The 17,509-nt window shown below is 42.0% G+C and overlaps 1 protein-coding gene across 2 annotated transcripts; it reads left to right on the top strand.

Annotated features, from left to right (window-relative positions):
- Positions 1 to 1,430: 1,430 nt before the first annotated feature.
- On the top strand, positions 1,431 to 17,002 carry RAC1 (Rac family small GTPase 1). 2 transcript variants are annotated; one of them, XM_069810134.1, is made up of 7 exons: positions 1,431 to 1,688; positions 8,582 to 8,653; positions 10,063 to 10,180; positions 12,537 to 12,593; positions 14,282 to 14,344; positions 15,046 to 15,205; positions 15,368 to 17,002. In XM_069810134.1, the coding sequence occupies exons 1-7, from the start codon at positions 1,654 to 1,656 to the stop codon at positions 15,496 to 15,498; spliced, it is 636 nt and encodes a 211-aa protein (XP_069666235.1). In that variant the 5' UTR covers positions 1,431 to 1,653; the 3' UTR covers positions 15,499 to 17,002. The 2 variants fall into 2 exon arrangements, with proteins under 2 accessions (XP_069666235.1, XP_069666236.1); XM_069810135.1 differs by lacking the exon at positions 12,537 to 12,593 and having other exon boundaries at positions 1,440 to 1,688.
- The last annotated feature ends 507 nt before the right edge of the window (positions 17,003 to 17,509 follow it).

The raw sequence follows: 17,509 nt of genomic DNA, 5'->3' as shown, positions 1-17,509 counted from the left end.
TTCTGCCAGAAAACCTGCTCCAGCGTGGGGTCCTCTCTCCACAGATCCGCAGGTCCTGCCAGGAGCCTGCTCCAGCGCGGGCTTCCCACGGGGTCACAGCCTCCTTCGGGAACCCACCTGCTCCGGCGTGGGGTCCTCCCCAGGTTGCAGGTGGAGATCTGCTCCCCCGTGGACCTCCCTGGGCTGCAGGGGGACAGCCTGCCTCACCGTGGTCTTCCCCACGGGCTGCAGGGGAATCTCTGCTCCGGCGCCTGGAGCATCTCCTCCCCCTCCTTCTGCACTGACCTGGGGGTCTGCAGGGCTGGTTCTCTCACATGTTCTCACTCCTCGCTCCGGCTGCCATTTCTGCGTCTGTCCTGCAACTTTTTTTCCTTCTTAAAAATGTTATCACAGAGGCGTTACCATTATCGCTGATTGGCTTGGCCTTGGCCAGCGACGGGTCCATCTTGTAGCCGGCTGGTATTGGCTCTGTCGGACATGGGGGAAGCTTCCAGCAGCTTCTTACAGAAGCCACCCCTGTAACCCCCCCCCCAAAACCTTGCCACACAAAGCCAATACAGAAGGACTGTCCCACAGCGGGTGGCTCTCTGGGGAAAATGGGCATCTGCACACGGCAGCCCATCAGGAACGTTGTGGGTTGTCTCTCGTAACTTGAGCTACACCCGCTGAGTAAATCTGTAGGGCAAACATAATTTCACGTGAACATGCTTCATGAGACCCAAAGAATTAGATCAGTGCGTGATGTCCTGATAGCAGATGGGTGCGAGGATTGCGTTAGACTGCGTCGGGAGCGAAAGACAGGCTCCAAAGCGGTGTGAGAAGACAGCTTTTTGTTTGAGAGGGGTTTGTCGTGACAGGACAGGGCGCCTGCCAGGTCGCTACGTCACCGGCGAGGCAGTGGACAGGGCTGGTGTGGGATGACGCCCCGACTCGCGCCCATGGCCGGGGCTGGCTGCAGACGGCAGGGCGGCCTCTCCCGCGGCCTGCGGACCGCTGCCAGCCCTGCTCGCAGCACGAGGGAGGCTGCTTGCTTGCCTCAGCAGTGCCAGCGCATGACATCGCATTTCAGTAAGGCTCTGACTGTTTGGAGAAAAAAAGCCATGGGATCGCCCTGGGGGCCCCCCGGCTCCTGAGGCGGCGGGAGCCGGAGGAGGCCTCCCCCCCCCGCCACCGCCCCGTCCCCTGACTGGGTTAGTAGCACAAGCATGGCGGCCGCCGCGGCTCGGCGGCACCGAGCGCTGCCGATGGCGCCCGAAGCCCTCCCGGCGCGCCGGAGAAAGCCGATCGCTGCCGATGGCGGCCGAAGCCCGCTCGGCGCCGCGCGCCGCCTGGCCGAAGAGGCCCGAAGCGGCGGCGCCGAAGCGGCTCCCCGCCAGGGCGGGGTGTCGCCGAGCTGGGCCCGAAGGCGGGGCCGCGGGGGCCGAGCGCAGCCCGGCCGGATGTGAGTGGAGCGGCAGCTTCCTGTGTCCCCGCAGTCCTCCCTCTCCCCGCCTTGGGTGGTGGCCGCTGCCTCGTCCCCGCTCCCAGGCGCAGGGCGGAGGCGGCCGCGACCTGGTGCGGAGACCGCCGCCGGCTCCCTTCGTGCGCGGCCCGGCCCTCCCCTCCCCGCCCCGCTCGGCAGCAAGGACCCGCCGCCGCCGCGGCGCAGCCCCGATGCAGGCCATCAAGTGTGTGGTGGTGGGCGACGGGTAAGTCTGAGGGGACCCCTCGGTCGGGCCCTCGCCCTGAGGCGCTCCGCCGGCCCCCGGGGGGGGGTGTGTGTGTGGAAGGGCGTCCGGCCGTGAGGCGGGGAGCGGCGCGGGCCGCCCGGGCCCCGCCGCAAGTTGTGGGCGCTCCCGCCGCGGGGCCCGGGCGCGGCCCAGCCGCCGCTGAGGGGGGGTGCGGGGGCTCGCCGGGGCCGGGGGTGTCGGCGGCGAGGCGGTGGGGGGGCGGGGTGGGTGGGTGGCGGCCGCGGCTTCCTGCTGGTGGCGGGGGAGGGGAGGGAAGCGTGGGGCAAGGCGATGACTGCTGCGAGCAAATGGTGGCTGCCTGGGGGAGCGGGAGAGCGAGCGTCTGCAGGGGTGTCGGTAAGCGGTGGGTGTCGCTTACCGCCCCCGCCCCGAGCGCTGGATTGGTGCCGGGGAAGGTGCTCCGGGGGTGGGTGCTGTGGTGGTGGCCGAATAATTGGGGTGGGTGCTGACAGAAGTGGGTTTCGCCTGCCGTGGTGGAGGAGGGTGTGCGCTTCGGGTTTGTTCTGGCGGGGTGGGCCGCGTCTTCCGGCTCACCCGGGAGCTGTCGCTTGTTTCTGGTGTTTCCTTCGTCGGTAGGCACAGCGAAGTGATCAAAGCCTATTAAAAAAAAGAATTGCCGTGCTTTTCACGGTACGGGAAATTTAATATTGGTTTGAAGTGCCTTTTGTGGGAGTAGCAAACTTACTACTGTTTGTAGCTTGATTTTTGACATCTGATTCTTGCCGTAAAACAAAGTGAAATGGGCTAAACTAAGCAGGTTGTAAATGCTTGTGAGCAGAGACTGTTTTTCTGCATGCACAGATCTAGTCTTGTAAGGTTCCTGTCTAAAGGAGGCTGATAAAGCACTTGAAATACAAATAAACTTGTCTGTAAAGAACTGTTACACCTACAGCATTCCAATGTGGTATTACTTATAAGGGAAACAACTTGAGGATGCTTTTTGGAATCGAGTTAACTCTTAAGTTTAGCTGTTGGATTTCAACGTGAGGAATGCTGGAGTTGTGGTGGGGAAAGAGTTTGTGTGTTTGCTACTTCTGAATATTCTCCATGATGCTATTCCCATCAACTTGGAGGCATTCTTCCTCTTACTCGTTGTCAGAGCTCAGGGGAGCATCACAGGCCAGCTGGAAAATAAGACTTGTCTTATGCAGTTTGTGAGGTTTTTTTTTTCCCCTTAGGAGAAACAAAAATCCTAGTGTAGGCTGAGCATAATTGGTATCACAGCAAACTTCTGTAGATGACAGAGGAGTGAAGTGTAGCTAAATGGTCTTGCCAGTGTCTGTAATTTCACGTGGTGGCTTAATCTTCAAGTTATTTGTGTGGGGTTTTTTTTGTTTTGTTTTTTTAAGATGTAGAGACCCTAAAAAGGTGGCTAAGTATGGTTGAAAGATAAATTTAGTCTAGTGACAAACTTGTCTTGACTTGCTGTGTAAGATTTTGAGCAATATGAACATGAAAGTGGCATCTTGACAAATGAAGTCTTTTCATAGTAATGCAATTCTTTGATGCTAGGTAGGATAACTATGGACTGTTGTTTTGGTTGTATTGATTTTAAAACCAACAAATTTGCTTTTCTGTTATAGTTTTTTTTAATTCAACTGAACCATGTCGCCTGTGACAATGCTGTAAATAAATGCAATGCATCATGTTTAGGTGGGGGGAAAAAGTTCAGTCTACTTCCTCCACTGAATTTGAGAACTCAGCACAGACAAACCATGTAATGTTCAGTAATTCATTCAACAAAACAGTTCCTTTCGTCATTTGCTTTGTAAACCATTCCACTTCCTAACATGTTTATTGCTCTTTGTCTTCGAAATGAAAGTCGTGTAATTCTGCCTGAGTTTTGTACATATGTGTGAACAAAATACAGTAGTTTAAATTGTTTTCTTTCCTCGTTAGTTAGAAACAAATCTCTCTTAAGGTTCCATCCAGGCACTATTGCTCATTTTTGGCAGCTTTGTATCGTTCTCCGTTCAGTGTTCTTAAAAAAAGTTTAACTATTTGTGTTTCTCTGTGCTGCTGCTTCAAAAGTTCAAGCATTACAGGTATTCTAGGAAATGTGTAATGTTTGGCTTAGATAAGGCTAAAGCTTTAGAGTTTCTCTAAAACAATGCAAGTTAAAGATTTGCTTATGTAATATAAAACTTAGGTATTGTTTTATGTACTCTCTGCAAAGGTCTGCTAGGAACGAAATAAACAAAGCTTTGGAAGTACCTGTGTGATTATTATTTTTTTAATTTGTAAATGAGTAGGCTGTTTCTCATATGTAACTTGTGTTTATTCTTAGAGCTTTGACTAGTATCTGTTTAGACAACTAATTTGACTAGAAAAACATGGCATGTATGCTAGTTGTGCCATCATATTTTGCCCTTTTTTTTTTTTTTTCCTTCACTGTGAGGATTGTTTGGGGAAGAATAAATGACAACTGTTGCTTTGACTTCTTGGTGATATAGAGCAGTAGGAATGTGCAGGACAGATGAAGAGCACTGCACTTGGGTAACTGCAGGAATTGCTGTTGATTGACACTCGAGAAAAAGCATTGGTGTAAGTTATTTTTAGCAGCTTTTGTTTTCACTCTAAAAAGGCAGCTGTTAAGTGGTATGAAATCTCCAGTAATGTCGTGTAACATTAGGGGAAGCTCTGCATTTTGGAGAAAGGATTACTAGATGCCTCAGAAGCGGTCACGCTTCATGCTCTTTTATAGGCATTTTTAATTGTAGAAATATTGTAATAACAAGAGCAGTGAACTAAGAGTCCTTGTTTGGAACTCTGCTTAATTTGAGGCCTTATCTGCTAAAGCCATGATGTATTTGATTTGATAGCTTGTTGAGAAGGGTGGTGGTGGTAATTAGCTTCTTACTGAGTGTAGTGCAGTGTTGATGTAAGATGCTGAACACTTCGGGTCCCTCCAATGCTATCTGTAGAGAGTGCAGTGACTTGAAATTTAGTAACTTGTGTTACCGAACCTTTAAAGTTTAAAAAATGTAGTAGTATTGTAGGTCCTGGACAGCACATTTGGGAGAGGGTGTGTCATAGTGAGTAAAACAGCTTATCTGGCAGAGCCAGTAGCTAAACCTAATATAGCAAAAACACTGAACTTTTGATCTGAGGATGGTACTAAAGAAATCTCAGCTGCTGTTTAATGTATGAGTGAAGATCTGGGCTGTTGTACATCATGTCTGCTAGGGAGGTAGTTCATGTGGATCACAGAAAGAAAGAAATGACATAATCAAAGCCTTTTAGGAAGGCTGCCACCTGTTTGCAGATATTGGTGTTTCTGGAATTAAACCAGCAAGTACTTCAGCTGGCCTCCATTACCATGACTGCACATAGGAACTAAATTCTCACAATTAGTTTTTAGTTGCAGGAAAGTAGGAGACTCTCAGCCATCTGTGCAGCTCTAGTGCCTTTAGAGTGGAAGAAATACTGGTGCAGGTACTCCAATGGCATTTCAGTGCCTGTCATATAACATGGTTCCAAGCACCTTTAACACCGTGGGGAAACTTCATAAAACTTGTTAGTGTAAATAAGGCCAGGAAAGAGATGACATGTTTTGTTTTCAGGAATTAATACATACATGGTTGTATAAATACATTGATTCCTTGATGGTACCCGGAAGCAATAAGGGACTCAGTGCTGTCTTTTTTAAGTCTTTCGCTTATTGTTGAGTGGTTAAAACACCAGATTTCTGTAGGCCATATTTTTAATTACAGTCAAATGTTAGTAGTTTCATTTATGTAATAGTGGGTGGACAGACCTATGATTAAGTAGTTGCTAGAAATCTTGTTATGACTAATCTTGGTTTGGTGTTATTTTAGTTTCTTAGTCTCAGCCTTTATGTACAAGGTCTTATATTTTGCCAAACAGTTAGAATTCTCTTTAGGGGAGTTGCTTTAATACAGAAGTTAGGAGTCTAAAAAAGTTGATAAAGTACTTGGAGTATGTACTTTATAAATAAAGGTAGGCATTAGTGTTTGACTGGTGACCGTAATGATCTGATTCATAGGGCAGTGAGCCAAAAGGCAAGGAAAGCAGGAAACCTAGATGGAGCAAGCCTGAAACAGAGTTGTTGAACGTGTTTTTTCTTGTTTAAATGACTCTGGCTGATCAGTGCTGCAGGAACACACTTCCAAGCTTGGACTGAAATCTCTCACCACCTCCTTCCTGCACTGTTTTGATTAGTCAGAGCAGACTCACCCGTTTCAGTGCAAGGTGAGCAAAGGAGCCTGGGTGCAGAGAACAGTTCTTGAGCCACTGCTGAAAATGTTGAGTTCAACATTAATTTGTTAGAAGCTTAAATTACCTGTAATGAACTTACTGGAAAATGAAGCGTCAGACCAAACAGGTTCTAGAAGCATGACAACACGTAGCCTCTGCGCCTCAAGAAATTTCCCAAAGAAGCTGGCTTTTGCTCCTCTCAGTATTTTAAAGGTTTTCACGTTTGTCCTTTATAAGCTGAACCAGTGTAGCCTGCTTTATAGTGTTGTGAGTGCAATTCAGCAATATATTCAAACTGATCTAACTGATAGCTCAGGGAGCAAATGGCTTTCCTTAACCCCTTGTTCTGGCTTGTTACAGAGTCAATGAGTGCTAGTGCAGGAGATAAGATGGGATCTGCTCTTTTGACAGCTGTTAAATTAGCTAGCTGTGTTGTCATACTGGTCCCTGATTCTTTCCCACACAAGTTCTTGAAGGGTAGATCCCTCTCCTACTTTTGAGCGCAAGTATGTCTCAAGCCTGTTACTGCAGGAAAATGTTCAGAGGTTGTACTTACCAAGAGAATTATTACCAAGAGAATTATTACCAAGAATTAAATGCCCTCTTTTTTGTGGTGGTGTTAGAGCTTGGTGAAAGAGAGTGCATGCTGAAAGGAAAAAAAAAAAAAATCTCAGACTGTGTAAGGAGCAGGCATCTTGTTTCCTTAGAAGCAGGTGTGAAAAGTGTGGAAAACAGCATGGTATGGTCAGAAAGAGTTGCAGCAGATGGGATGTTATGCTAGGTGTCAGCTCAGAAACATAAAATTACAATTAAAAAATGGGCATATAGGATAAAATCCTAGATAACTTTGCACATTGAAGCAACTCTTTCATAGCTCAGGGATTTAAGGTAATGTCAGATGCTGCTTCTTGGGCTAATGCAGCATGGAACTGCTTAAAGTTTAATGGAGAGACTTGTTACAGATTCTGCTATAAGATACACAGTAACTTATGGTTGTGACAAAGCTCAAATTTACTTAACCTGCCTTAAATTGTGAGTTACTAGGTAAGGCTGGTTGGTTAATGTTGAGTGTTAAATCATTTTAAGTAACATTTTGAAGACAATCTTTGGTAAGTGAAGGGACAGCTTACATGCTTCCAAACCAAGAGAAGAAATGCAGTCATTTAAGTGGAAGATACATAGTAAAATTCAGATGGGAATGCCTCAAAACGTTTGCAGCTGGAGAGCTAGTAAGCCCTTGAATGAAGCTTGTTTGTGTGAGTTATTTTTTTTTCTTCTGCAGAAGCTAAAGGATAATAGGATATTTTTAGCAGTAGCATTTGGTTCTTGGGTTGGGTTTGGTTTTTGTGGGTTTTTTTTGTGTTGGTGTTTTGGGTTTGGTTGTTTTTTTTTTTCATGTTAACTGTAGTTCTAGACTAAAACTTTAATGAGTTCCTTCAGCTTGTGAAAGATATAGTTCAGGAGGCTCATGAGTCAAACCTAATACTAATGGCAAAATTATACGTGTAAGTACAGTAAGGTTTGAAAGTTACTGCTGACTTGCTTTGACCAAATTGTAGTGATAAAACATCTGCAAGACAATGCAGTTTTCCTTGCATGAGAGTTTGTCTGTTTGAGAAGAGTGATTGGGAAGACTGTAAGGCTGTCTGGGCATTATCGCTTTTGAGGAACTAGTTGCACATTCACTTCTGGAATCTCTCACACTGTTAAAGGATTATGCGCCTCAAGTGAGAAACCAGCATGGGACCCAGTCTGCAGTGTCAGAAACGCTCTTTGCGGAGTCTATTTTAAAGAAAATATGGTCCAATTTCAAGTTTTCCAACCTTTTAATTGAAACTGTAATAAAAATTCAGTGGTGTTGTTAATCTAATGTTTGACTCTAGATAAGATGTGGGGAGGAGGGTGGAGAGGGAAGGAGCTGGCTGCCAGAGTTTTGAAAGAAACGTGGGACAGAACCTTGTCCTGCCCCTATTTGAGGCTGTTCAGAATTAGATCGATGCAGAAAGGTTCGGTGTTTCAAGTTCTTCAACATTGGAATGTAATGTATCTATAAATCAGTTTCTGAAATGTTTGAATAGTTGACAAATGCTTGTGGGAAGTAATTTTGCAATAGCAATAAATATTATGAGGATTATCTTTTGTATTTATGCCTCAAATTCTCAAAAGTAATGATGTGTTGAGAAATGATACTTTTCAAGCTTTTTCAAATTTCACTTATGTGAAAATATACCATTTTCTGGAAAAGATGAAGTTTTGGAATTGTGTAAAGGGTATCTGGAAATAGTTTTCAGTTTTTTTTAATTTCAGGGAGTTGGAGTAAAGCAGTCTTGATGAGTAGTCAGTCAGGTGACTAGCAGATGTTAGTCTTATTAATACTGGTTTGGTTTTTTTTGTTTTGTCTAAAGAATAACAAAATTTGGTAATTTACCACTTTACAAAATGGATGTTTATATGAGGTGTGTTTTCATTGCTAGTAGTCCTAAGGCTACAGTCTATTAGCTGTTTTTCTGCACAATAGTTACTGTTGGCATTCAGTTGTTCCTTAGATGACTGGATGTAATCAGTCTTCTTCCCTATTATTTCTCATTGTTAAAGATGAATGTTTTTTACATGTGAACTTTCTCTTTTTACAGTGCTGTAGGTAAAACATGCCTACTCATCAGTTACACAACCAATGCATTTCCTGGAGAATACATACCCACTGTGTAAGTACTTATAAAATCCTAAAAACAAATTTATGTCAACTTCTCTGTGCTTGCTGCCATTCCAGATTCCTTACCTGAATTGTTTGAATTGACTGCAAGCATCCCTAAGTTTCATCTTAAATGTTTAACTGAGTATCTAGGTGCTTGTAAGGAGAAGCACTTTGGGCTTTTACTGCTTAGCACAGTCATACCTGTGCTTGTTCATGCTCCATCAGTTTAGCCTCTCTCTGCTCACTAAGCCTTGCTTATTAGGGACTAACCTTTTCTAACACTTTATTAGATGCTGTTCTCTGTTAAAATAATGTGTTATTCCTATCTTTAATATCATTCATAATAAGCAGTCCCAAGGCTGAACAGCTTGTAAAAACATCATAGCGTAGTCAGAAATAGTTGGTTTATGTGACTAGAGTGGTGTTTTTTGTGTTTTTTGGGTTTTTTTTTTTGTTTGTTTTGTTCCTTCCACTTTTTGTACTACTGCCAATCCTGTGCTAAGCCAGCCACAGCTCTATAGCTCCTCAGGCATGATTGTTGGGATTCATTTATTTTGGTGCTTCCCATTTTCTTGCATGTAAGGATTTGTCAGTATCGGTATTAGTGTAGTTCTCTTTTTGAGGGCCTGTTGGGGGGAGGTGTTTTATACACTGGCAGCTTCCTTGCCCTTTTTGGATGTCTGTTTATCTGGCTATCTTGCTCTCTGTGAGTAATGATGGTTTCTTCGGGTAACAAAATACATTCTAACGCAATTTACAGATGACTTCAGTTACCCTTCTAAGGCCTTGTTGTCTTAATTACTCCTGTTTCCTTTTTGTGGTCTTAAGTCCACATTTTTGCATGACAGTATGCTTGTGTTCCCAGTGGACTTAGTTTAGCCTTAACAAATCATTAAAACCTTTGTGCCTACAGTAGAGATAAGGTAAAAATCATGCCTCTACTGGCCCCTGGGTATTAACTTTGATATTTCATTGGAGGGGTTTTTGATTAGCAGAATTAATAAGTTTTTTTTCTTACTACTGTTGTCATTAAGGATTTCTTGGTTGTTGCTCATGTATCTGCTGTTCAAAGTCTTACAAAATGAAACAGATTAATTTGCTGAATGTCCCACTACGACTGGAAAGTGCTTGCTAAGCGCAAACTTTCTTGTATTTACTGAGATTAACACTTCCTTTGGAAGAGCAATGAAAAAGATGACTTCTGTTTAGACTGGACCAAGTCTATTGTGCATATTTTTTCCTTCCATTACCCCATACCAGGCTCAGTATTTAAAGAACAACTTCTCTGTTTCTGGGGAGCAGAAGGGTGCAATAAAATGTTTCCTTTTGTAATGTTCCCAATTAGGAATCTGTAGGAAAAAGTCCTTCAGTGTCCTATTTTACTGCAAGCTAATGCAGCTAACTCTTTATTTTTTTTAGTTTCGACAACTACTCTGCTAATGTAATGGTTGATGGAAAACCGGTCAATCTGGGCTTGTGGGATACAGCTGGTCAAGAGGACTATGACAGACTACGTCCACTCTCCTATCCGCAAACAGTAAGAACTACAGTGTGAAACTAGAAAGAATCTGTACAGCTTTGTCCAACATAAAGGTTTCCTCTTTTTGAACATGAGGCCAACGTTGTCACATCTGGACGTCTTGTATTTATTAGTAACAGTGACTCATTGCAAGCTACCTTCCTTCATCCTAGATGCTGTAGCTGTAATATTACAGTCTTTGATGTGTGTACGGTTGCACAAATGTTAAAATTTGCATGCTTGTATATTTCTGTGCACTGAGACATGTTGGCTTTTGTGTAGTTGCAGCCTCAGATTCAGCTAGAATGCTTGATTTAAAACAAGAAAAAAACAAACACAAAACCCCCCAAAACAAAACCAAAAACGCCTTGGTGAATAGTTCCATCAGCTAGTCCCTTGATTTTTAGGGTTAGCATGCCTGCCAAAAGCAGGGTTTGTTTTTGTTTATAGGCGTGCTGCTTGGCTGCAACCTGACACTGTCACTGCTAAGCACTTGATATTGTTTAGTATCTGTGAAGATGTTCTAAATGTGAAGGAGGCAGTACTGAATGAAGATATTATTGGTATTGACAGAGGCTGCGTTGGAGCTTTCTAATGTACTTCAGGCTGTGGCTATTTTATTACTTCTTGTAGTTTGTGCTATAACATCAATACAAATGTGCTTCTGTCTTCCGTGCTTGCAACTGGTTAAGTCCTGTCTGCATGCTGCATCCTTTCTCGTGTAAGGAAAATGCTGAAGTAATGCGCTCTGTTCTTTCCAGTGCGGCTTCAGCTACAATTAATCTTTGTAGAGGCTGGTTTTCTAGTCTCTTTAGAGCAGTTACTTTTATCTGGTGGAGCTGTGCTATATGTAAAGAAAGGTGGTAATTTGCAGGGGTTTTTTGGCATTGATTACTGTTGTTGTTAACTGTCAAATATATATTCAATGCTAATAAGGTAAAATGCAAAATTGTTCTCCGTTATTCTACAGTATAACTGCTCTCTTGAATAATGTGAATCTTATTTAATCAGCTCTGATGTTTTTTAGTAAACTGTCTTAATTCACAATTTTCTGTAATTAACTACTCACTAACTCTTACAGTTAGGCTTTCCCATCAGTTACAATACCCAAGATGGATATGAACTTGCCAGTTGTAGGCAACTCTAGTAGAAATGCCAGAAATATCTGCATTTCCTAGGAAGAGAGACAATGGAAAACTGTTTTTCTCTAATACTTAGATATCTAAAGGATACTTACAACTTAAGCTTTGCTTAACATTGTAAAAATATTTTCAAAAAAGTATCTCATGATAGAAAAAGGTATGTTGAAAGATGACTGAATAGTGTGAGAAAGCAGAGTTGTAAGGGAGGGTATTGTTCCTCCTCTATGACAAAGGGATGGAATGCATGTGCATGTCTTCAGCCTGCTAAAATAACTGTGGCTTTCTGATAGACTGCAAAAGAATTCCATGTCAATCTAAGCATGCATTGGGGAAAAACAAATCTCTTCTGTACAAGCATGTAAAACTGTTAAGTAAAGGTTTGAAGTACTTTCAGTTATTTGAATTGTTTTTTTTACAGCAGAAAATGAAATGGGGTGGTAAGTCTTGAACTTACGAAGCAGTCTTTGGATTTTAGACTTGCGCAATATGTAAGACTCGTCATCAGTTAAGGGACAAAAAACCCCATGAAATTAACAAAAAGCACAGAGGAAGAGAACAGTGGAGCTGATGCAGCCTGACTCTTTTTAGGATCTGCCTTCAGCCTCCCCCTTCCTTCATTGCGCTATTTAAAACTCACTCCTCGCATGTTCTTGTGGCCCCTTGTTTCCCCTTATGTGCACCTGAACTATGTTCTGGGTAAGGTGAAAGCAGGTGTTGCTGATTACTTGGCCAATATGTGTATCTCGATTAGCCACCCAGCAGTTGACAGCTATTAACTTCACAGTAAGGACTTTGACATAGTGGAGGCACTAATTTGTATCTTTTTCCTGTATTAATATTTTTTTTCCTTAAAATATACGAGAATTTAGTACCTTCTCCTGAATGTATTTGAAATTTAGCAGCATTTCAAAATATTTGGGGAAGGAAGAAGTTGGGACAGAAAAGGTGGTTAACTTCATTTCCTCAGGAGACCAAACCAATAAGTTAGGAGGATGCTTTCCATGAGAAATTTGCTCTTGCAACTCTCTTCTGACAATGCAGACTGACATTTACAGGTTTATGGGGCAGTCTGGTGGTCTGTTCTGGATGCAGGTAGTTGGTTGTGCTGAATTACAGGGCAGCGTCTCTCTTAAGAAGAAAAGCCATGTTGTGAATATTTGTGAGCACAAATTGCTGAGAACGTTTTCCCTTAAATCCATTTTAGGAGTAACTTTATCTCCTACTGTTATTAGGTTGGAGGAACCAATGGTAAGAATATATCTTCCAGTCTGACAGATCAACCTATTGCCGTATGTAAAACTTTAAACTTCAGTTCCAAGTTCTGTCATCCTGTCTTGCTTACGATAGTGATAAATTGGCCCCTATTTTTTAAACAACTAGTTTTCTTGGAACTATTGAATTGCTAGATCTGGGAACTGTGTTACCAAATCTCTTTGTATGAGTTGCTAAGACAAAACTTTTTATTGTAAATAAATAGCTTTTCCTCCTGCTTACTAAGATTGGTAGTGTGCAAGACACCTGAAATCTTCAAATAATTCCTCATGGTTACACAGAATTTTTTAATTTCTGGAGCTAGTAAAGGACAGAGTCTGTGTAACGTGCAGAACTTCAGTCACCACAAACCTGTAAAATTGGAAAACAGAAGTAGTGGCCATAGTATCACATTATTTGATGTTGTTTCTTTCTTCTTCTGGGACGCTGCTACGGAAACTTGTTGGGGTGATGCATGAACAACTGGGTTGCAAGTGCTTAGCAGTGCAGATGTCAGATGCTGACCTAACAAAATGCCTTGAAATGCAGCACAATCAACTAACATTCTGAAATGCCTGATTCTTTAACACGTTTGATACCGGAATAAGTATGGATGCAGAGGTAGGTTGGGGAAAGTTGGGCTTCTTTGAGAGACATTTATTGAGTTTTGGGTCATACAGCAAGATTGTAATCTTCATCTGGTTAGACAGAGCAAATTATTTTGTGGTTATTCTGAATGCTTGTAGACTACAGTGTATCATGTATGAAGCTCATTGTTTTTTTTTGAAGTGTATACTGTACAGCAGTTAGTATGAACATGCGCTCTAAAATGTTTTTACCCGCTCTTACTTAGAATCTTTCTTTTGCCTTCAGTTGAAAAGCAAGATGTGCAAGATCCCTAAAAACACCTACTTTTCTCTCTGCTTTCTCATTATTTAGAAAGGGAAGGAGGAAGGAGGGACTGTCGAGGTTTTTAATACCCTTCTCAATCCTAATTTGGTTATACAGAAGTTCTGAAATCTTCTTATACTGACATTCAGTAGAAGTGACAGTTCTACAAGATTCCTGACTTGGGCATGGAAGTAATCATTGCAGAAATTATCGTTATATGATTTTTTTTTTTTTATCCCATCCTCCATACTTTGCCTTTGCAATTTTAAGACTACTTTATAGTATATTAATGGTATATTCGTATTTCAAAAATCAGTGCCAATGGTTAACACTTTGCAACATCCTATGCTGATGCGTTACATGTCTTTCAAGGCTTAAATCACTTAGATGTCTGCAGAGAGCATCAACTGCAGTTCAGAAGCCAGTCTGATGATTCTCCATTACTTCCTGTGTTTGTCAAGGATCTGAAGTGTTTTTTTTTCCTGAATGTCAGTGAGGGAGAAGAAGCGACATTTAGGGGAAAAAAAGCTTGCAGTGCAGTGGTGTTAGTGCTTTAGTTGCTGGCTACTGCAGCAGCTGATTATGAACTTGACTACAATCTATTTGTTGTTGGTTCCCCTCACCCTTTGTGTCTGCTTGTAGCTGCCTGGGAATGATTTCCCTTTGGGAAAGCTCCCTCTAATTGTCATGTGCAACTGTATCGTCAACCTTGTCTTTTGCAAGTGTGATATAGGTGACAGTGTGATATAAGTGCTGGTGATACTAGTCTTTTCAGGGTGATGAGATTTTGTAATGGTTGCTTTGCTGGGCTAACTTGTATCAACTTGCTTTGTAGGATGTCTTCTTAATCTGCTTTTCCCTTGTGAGTCCTGCTTCCTTTGAAAATGTCCGTGCTAAGGTAAGTACAAGCTGGTATCACTTTATTTCTAAGGGTTCGACATATAGTGTTCAGTTTACAGCACTGTCTAGAAAATGTTAGGCAATTTTTTAAAATTTTTTTTTTTTTGGCAGGCAATGTGAAATATAGTTTGAAAAGGCAGAAATCCATTTGCCTAACTTGTAAGTTGTGGAAGTTCAGGGCATGTGAAATGCTCTTAAGTATGAATCATTCCTTGATGCGTTGATAGGGTAACAGTAGTTTAAGAGTTTTCAGCCAACGAGGTGCTAAGATCACAAACAGGAACTTCACTTTTAATGCAATTTAAAGAAAAACATTAAAAACCAAAAGCATGTCAATATTAGGTTGGTACTTGTTTCTTACATCAGTGAGCATGTACTGTTGCAGTCTTTCAGGGCCTTGGACAACTCAGCTATATGGCAATGTGGAGACTTCACAAATGAGAGGTGGTCTCCACCGTGATGGAAGTGCAGATCAGGGTTTTTCTGGTGTGTGGAAAAAATACTGCCCTTAATAGGGTAAATTTTTTAATTATATGGAAATACCTTTTGGCTTCATTAAAAATGTTTTGCAATTGTATGCTCTTTTTTAATACTACCTTAACGGGGTCTTATGTTCTCCCCTTTACTCTTTAACTAACTGACTCTTAGAGCCTTTGTGGAAATCTGCCCCCCCCCCCAACCTACGCTGTTTTTTTGCAGTGGTATCCTGAGGTGCGGCACCATTGCCCCAACACCCCCATCATTTTAGTGGGTACCAAACTCGATCTCCGGGATGATAAGGACACTATTGAAAAACTGAAGGAGAAGAAGCTGACTCCTATCACCTACCCACAGGGCCTTGCCATGGCAAAAGAGATTGGTATGATGGCAACAGGGTTATTGTTGACTTGATCTAAATTTTGTTTGTGGAAGATGTACCTTAATTAAAATAAGTGCCTGGCTTTCGTTGTGGAGTTAGCTAGAAGCAGTGCTGCTGTAATTGTGGAAAACTGCTTTGTAATTGCCTTTTTGCTTTCCACAGGTGCAGTGAAATATCTAGAATGCTCAGCACTTACACAGCGAGGCCTCAAGACAGTGTTTGATGAAGCTATCCGAGCAGTTCTGTGCCCCCCTCCTGTAAAGAAGAGGAAGAGAAAATGTCTGCTGCTGTAAACATTACCCTCCCCCACCCCACTCCAAACCCTGTGCTTTGCTCAGAACAATGGAGCATTCACACTCAATGCCAAGTTTTTCTGTTATAAATTAGTTCTCTTCCATAAATTCTTGAACCAATCAACAATCTCCCTGTTTCATTTGTTTAAAGTATGAAAGTTACCTTGCATTCTTCTAAAAGCAAACTCCTGAAAAGACAAACCTATGTAAAGCCTTATTTTTAAAATCCTATTCTTGCTCAATTAAGTGTTGCCAAAACTATCTGCTGAACTAAGTTGCATTGTTGTGCTATGAACACTAAGCACTAAACTGTTTTTTAAAGATTCTTCTTGAAGATGACTCTAATTTCTGGTAGGAAATACAAAAACACTTTCTAGTTTTTCACAGTAAATAACAGTACCGTAAATTAGCAAAACACTGCACTCTAATGTGTTTTATTATGAAACGTTTTCTCAGCCCGCAGTCATTGCATAGCGTTGTATATCAAACCTAAATCTTTGCCAATGACTGACACTCTTGAGTCACAGTGTAAAATGCTTTATCATTGGTAAGGGCTTGGTTGCAATCTAGTTCTTGCTGCTGTGATTTAAAAAATAAATAACTATTCTTACTGAAGTGTATCTAGTCCTTTTGACAGCATTGTATTGTGATGGATAAATGAAATATTGGGTTGGATCAAATAATAGTGCCAGACAGTATTTTGACACTGTACAGATGACTGACTGACTTACTTACACTACACTGCCAGGGTAGCTGAAACTGAATTGACTTTTAGTGCAGGTTAAAATCAGCGGCCATTTTCCCAGAGGTGCAGTAGTGGAAGAGAGGTTGGTGTTCATAGGTAAATTCCTTTGAATTTCAATTAGGGCATTCATTTTAGGTACAGCTCTGAACCAGTCATTCCCAAAACTGTTGTGTAGTAAATGCTTTTCTTGTAGAATCTCTTCTTACTGAGCAATATAACTTGTATTTTAAAACCTTTCTGATGATAGAAATTTGCTCTTTTTTTTTTTGTAGAGTAGAATGTTCAAGCATATCCTCCTTATTTTCCTGTTATTTCTGACCCAGTAAGTTATATGCTTTCTGAGGAGCTTTTAGTCTATTAACTAGGTGTAAAAATCATGTGAAGCAGCTTTACACATTTTTAGTAATTTTTATATTTTAAACCTCTATAAACTATGAACCTTCTCAAATATCACTGTTTGCCGGATATCCCCACCACCGTAACATTACTAACGCAGACAAGTGTTCTTTATGTCACTACATGTACATGTGCAGCATAGGTTGAGTAATGGTGACTTGGGTCTGTGAGGTTCTGTAAATTAGTGCTAATGTTCTGTACATTCTAAACTGGCAGGAATACAATGTTGAACTACACCCTTTCAACCACTAAAGCAAAATTTAAAAGTTGCAAAATTGTGAAGTTTTTACATTGATCTTTTGCTAATGCAATTAGCAGTATGTTTTGCATGTATGACTTGACTTAATAAATCCTTGAATCACATGTGTGGTAACGTTTGAGTTTCTGAGCAAGTGTTCTCATTCTTGTACCACTATGAATAAGCGTTCTTCTCCAGTGCCACCAGCAGCATGCTGTACTTGTCTCCTCAGGGATGTATGTGCTAACTGCAGGCTCTTTCAGTAGGGCCCTGATGTTAAGAACCAGAATTAAATATGGTGCTCAACAACATTTCTTCAGAGGCCTTGCATTATCATTTGAGGTGTTAGTAGTTCCTGCTGCTGATTATAAAGTTTTAGAAGCTGCAGCCAAGCAGGGCAAAAAAACCCCAACCTGTTTCACTCAGTTGTATGCAAACAGCAATGCTTATGTATTTTCTTATAAAACTGTTAACTAACTTCAATGGTTTATAAAACTATGGCTGTGGTGCAGTACAGGTTGTGCTTAAATGCCTCAGATTTTAGCTTTTAAAATGTATAGCCATGCTCTATGCTCGTTAGCTCCCCTGTCTCCAGGGTAGTGGCAGGCAAGCCTGCTGCCTTCTCCCCAGGG

This window comes from Haliaeetus albicilla, chromosome 22 (assembly GCF_947461875.1).
Source record: "Haliaeetus albicilla chromosome 22, bHalAlb1.1, whole genome shotgun sequence".
NCBI classification, from domain to species: Eukaryota; Metazoa; Chordata; class Aves; order Accipitriformes; family Accipitridae; genus Haliaeetus; species Haliaeetus albicilla.
Note: the sequence above shows the minus strand (reverse complement) of the source record. Positions and strands in the feature narration are given on the sequence as shown.